This window comes from Mus pahari, chromosome 3 (assembly GCF_900095145.1).
Source record: "Mus pahari chromosome 3, PAHARI_EIJ_v1.1, whole genome shotgun sequence".
In the NCBI taxonomy this organism is placed as follows: domain Eukaryota; kingdom Metazoa; phylum Chordata; class Mammalia; order Rodentia; family Muridae; genus Mus; species Mus pahari.
In genome coordinates, this window is record NC_034592.1 from 19,265,532 (window position 1) to 19,270,173 (window position 4,642).

The 4,642-nt window shown below is 46.9% G+C and overlaps 1 protein-coding gene across 1 annotated transcript in view; it reads left to right on the forward strand.

Annotated features, from left to right (window-relative positions):
* Nup214 (nucleoporin 214) overlaps positions 1–4,642 on the forward strand; it is an 84,779-nt gene that overhangs the window by 19,090 nt on the left and 61,047 nt on the right. The window contains exons 12-14 of the mRNA XM_021193519.2: positions 821–1,283; positions 2,649–2,824; positions 4,233–4,330. Of these exons, the coding sequence (XP_021049178.1) occupies positions 821–1,283; positions 2,649–2,824; positions 4,233–4,330 (737 nt within the window). The remainder of the gene's footprint in view (positions 1–820; positions 1,284–2,648; positions 2,825–4,232; positions 4,331–4,642) is intronic.

Consider the following 4,642-nt stretch of genomic DNA (forward strand, 5'->3'; position numbering starts at 1 on the left):
AACTCAGAAATCCGCCTGCCTCTGACACCTGAGTGCTGGGATTAAAGGCGTGTGACACCACGCCCGGCGTGTTTTTGTTTTTTTGAGGCAGTCTCTCACAGTGTAGTTTTGGCTGGCCTGCATCTCTATGTAGACTGACCAGGATGGCCTTAATTCAAAATATTTTCCTGCTTCTGCTAAGAGTATTAGAACATAAGGCATATGCTATCATGCTTGGCTAAGTTTACATGTCTTTGATTCAAGAGCTTGGATTTTTTTCATGTGAATTAGGCTCTCCGCTTAAATTTGTTAACCTTGACTTTTAAGTATGACTTTGGCTAAAACCTAGATCCTTTGCCTCAGTTATTTTATCACATCTAAGTATTTTTTAGGAGGACTTTGTCTGACTTCATCATTTTTGACACTTCTAAATAGATGAAGTGGCTGCACTCTCAGACTCAACCCTTTGAGAGCTGACTGGAAGGCTTTCATTTATAGGCCTATCTTTAATTCAGTTGGAATCGCTTTTAAGTAGTGTTTTGAGGCAGAGCCCTGAACAGGTTATTTCCTGGTTAATGAAGTACTGCAGAATGAGGTTGAGGCCTCGCTCTTCAGAGTTTGCAATATGCAGGCTCATTGCACTTTCCATCCACCAAGTCCTGTTAGCCTGGTGCCTTTCTTTCCCCACATTGTCTGTCTTGAGAGTTTCACGTGTGGTATCCTATGGAATCCTGCCACGGAATCCAGCCCCTCTGCCCTCCTTCCTATATTTTCTGTCATGTGGAGTCCCATCGTTACAGTTTACATTTGTCCTTTTGTTTCTCCTTGGTTCTTATTACAGGAAGTTTTCCTAGTACTCCATCTTCCCCTCAAGCTCCACAAAACCTGGACGCTCCAGCAACAGCCTCTTCGCCTCTTCCACCTGTGTCCGCTGCTCCCACCGCCACCTTCCCTATGCCCTCTGCTGCAGGAAGCCCTTCTGTGTTCTCCTTTGGCCCTTCATCCTTCAAGTCTTCTGCTTCTGTCACCGGGGAGCCCCCGCTGTACCCCACTGGCTCCGACAGCTCCAGAGCAGCGCCAGGTTCTGGCACCTCCACTTTCTCTTTTGCTCCTCCTTCCAAAGGCTCCCTGGCCCCAACCCCTGCAGTGGCTCCTGTGGCCACATCTGCTGCTCCCTTCACTTTCGGATCATCAGGTTTTAAGCCCACCTTGGAAAGCACACCTATGTCCAGTACCCCAAACACAGGGATGAAGCCTTCGTTCCCTCCCTCGGCCTCTTCGGTGAAAGTCAACCTGAATGAGAAGTAAGTCACCTTCAAAGGCTGACTCCTCAGTAGACTGCTAGTCACTCGAGGGCAGTTCTGAACAGAGTCTTTCTGAAGTAGCACTTAGCAGTGGGAAATGAGCCAGTGGGAAGGCTTGTGTCTGCTCTGCAGTGGAGTCCAGAGTGACTCTTAAAGGGCGCTTTAGCTCTCTGACTGTTAGAAGTTTACACTAAGTAGTTGTCTCACTTTTTCAGCCTATAAAGATAGTAGGTATTCCTTATTTTAAGAAGGAAGCTGCCCAGAACATGCAGCCTGGGAAGGAAATGGGTCTCTTGTAGTTTTTTCCTCCTCATCGCTACTCTTGACTATCAACTGTTTTCTGTGCAGCCACCAAGGTGACTTGAGCAGTTAGAGATACATGCCGGTCCCCTAAGGTTTCTTGTTGCTTTTCTTTACAATTCAAACCTTTTAGCGTAGGATCTGGTTTCCTCCAGATCTAGTTCCAGTCATCCCGCTCATCCTTTATTTATTTACCTCTCGGTCTTTTTGTCTGTTCTCCCTACTAAACTGAGCGTCGTGAGGGAGTGTTCCCCTGTATTGTACAGCCCTTTCCAGTTGCAGTGGGTGTCAGAACCCTCAGTTTGGGGGGTCTGCTTGCCCCATTGCCAGAATGTCCTCCTGCAGCCACACTGTCATTGCTCAGATGAGATCCACGTGTGGCTACTTCACACGAGCCACTTCTTTTTTTATTGTATTGTATTTTTAAGATTTACTTATTTATTATATGTAAGTACACTGGAGCTGTCTTCAGACTTCCCAGAAGAGGGCATCAGATCTCATTACTGAGGGAGGATGGTTGTGAGCCACCATGTATGTGGTTGCTGGGATTTGAACTCAGGACCTTCAGAAGAGCAGGCAGTGCCCTTAACTGCTGAGCCATCTCTCCAGCCCCAAGCCACTTCTTGGTATTTCATTTTGTTGGACTGCTTGTTCTTTAACTGAGCTTGTCTGCATTGGTGGAGCTGACTTGACATTCTTACTAACTAGGTCATGGTGTCCCAGAGACAGTGACTTGCTTGCTTCCCTGGTGTTCTCACAGCCCAGAAACAATCATCCTCAAAACTCATTCTTGTGCTTTGTTTCACCCCCCCCCCCCTTAAAACACACATGCACACGCACATGCACCCCCATGTGACAGGGTAGAAAATAGATGCCTCCTGCACTAAGTGCTTGGGCTGTGCTGCAGTTGATGAGTAGGTGGTAGCTGTGCCCTCACGGGAGTAAGCGGCATGTGTGCTGGTCTGAAAGCAGAGATGACTCGTCAGCTTCTCTTGGCTGACAGTGCTCATGTCCGGTGGGAAAGAAGTCTCTGACAGACTGCTGTGACTGCATTTCCGCTTTCAGGTTCACCGCGGTGGCCTCCTCTGCGCCTGCTCACAGCTCCACGAGCACACCCTCCGTGCTGCCTTTCTCCTCCTCCCCGAAGCTAGCGACTTCTGGACCACTCAGCCATCCTACACCTCTCCCAGCATCATCCAACTCCATGCCTTTGAAGTCTTCGGCCTCTTCCTCGCCATCAGGTAGTAATCTCTGAAGCACACATGCCCTTTTAGATGGGTGGGTTCAGCAGGTTAAGAGTCCTTACTAACGTCGTGAGGGGAGGTTTTTTTGTTTTTGTTTTATGAGATAGGGTTTCTCTGTGTAGCCCTATCTGTCCTAGAACTCATTCTGTAGACCAGGCTGACCTCGAACTCAGAGATTCACCTGCCTTTGCCTCCTAGTGAATAGATGGTGTGCACCACCACCACTACCACCTGGCTAAGTTTTTTGTTTGTTTGTTGGTTTGGTTTGGTTTGGTTTGGTTTGGTTTGAGAGCGGGAGTATATTTGTTTGTTTGTGTGCTTAAATGTTTTAATGTGCTGTGGTTGTGGTGTTCTGACTTGGTGATTCATGGTGGTTTCAGATCTGCTTACAGATCATGGAAATTGAAAGAAAGTGTCTTGTGCCTAGGTGCTCGCCCTCACACAGCTGGTTACTGAGCTGCCCTTCAGCATGGAGGACAGGAGCAGCCCTCGGGGAGACTTGGGCTTACTACTCCCAACACTCTGGAGTCCAGTTTCCCATTAGCCACTCTGAACATGTTATGAAGTGGTGAATAGTTACAGACAGGAACCAAGGCTTCTGAGACACCAGCCCTGCCTTCCTGTCACATGTCTTCCAACCTGTTTGCAAAAGTATAAATACTGTGCTCGGTTGGCACCAAGGCTCAGTGCATCCTAATAGTTTACATTTTTGCTTATCTCTTTCTTCCTTTTATACAAAAAATTGAAAATATTTGAGAGTTGGTTGCAGACATTGGGAAACACTTGACCTCTAGCTAGATACATGAGTGCCTGTAACCTAAAAGCCAAGGCCATTGCTCTCAAGAGTCAGCAGTCAAGTCTAGAGTCTGTAACATATTCCCCAGTGGTCTCATAGCTGGGTTTTGTTTTTTTTTTTCCCCTTCCCTTTTTCTGTTCATCTCATTAGCATAGACAAAATCCCCAGCTCAGTGGTTTTAGGACCATCCCTGTTAGGGTTGGATTGTTTCCACATGATACAATTCAGGTTAAAGATTTGGGGTGGTCTCACCACATGGGAGATATTCTTCATCAAGCATGCTGTTCCTCAGTCAGACTGTAGAACTGTTTTGAGTTTGGGCTTGTGAGGGCTTTTGCTGTGTTTCTTTTCCTATGTGTATGTGCATGCGTGTGAGTGCAGTTACTTGGGGAAATCAGAGTTGTCTGCTCTCCTAGAATTGGAGTTACAGGCAGGAGCCCAAAGAGACCTTGACCTTAAATCCTCCCTGCCTGAGCCTCCTGAGTGCTGGTAGTGTAGGTGTGCTTCACCAGGCCCAGTGTGGTCATCCTTCTTTAATACAGATGGTAAAAGTGGAGCCAGGGACAGTGTCTGCTGTAAGCCACTGACACCATTGCTCCTTTGCTCTAGCTGGCCGCTCCACTCAGACGGCACCAAGTTCAGCGCCCTCCACGGGGCAGAAATCACCCAGGGTAAACCCTCCAGTGCCAAAGTCAGGTTCTTCTCAGGTAGGTTGAAATTTCCTTGTTTCGCTTGCATGTTACTAACATGGCCTTTGTGCTTTAGAATTCAGACATGGAAACAGTAATTATAACTATAGGAGACACTAAAGTCAACATGTACTCATAAAAGCATTTACCTATTTACTTTCTTTTTCTGGACATGGTCTTACTATGTAGTCCTAGCTGACCTGTAATTTACTCTGTAGACAAGGAGGCTGGCCTTGAACTTGAGAGATCCTTTGCCTCCTGAGTGCTGGGATTAAAGGCATGTACTACCATGCCCAACCTTTATTCAGTTTTTTGTTTTTTTTTTTTTTT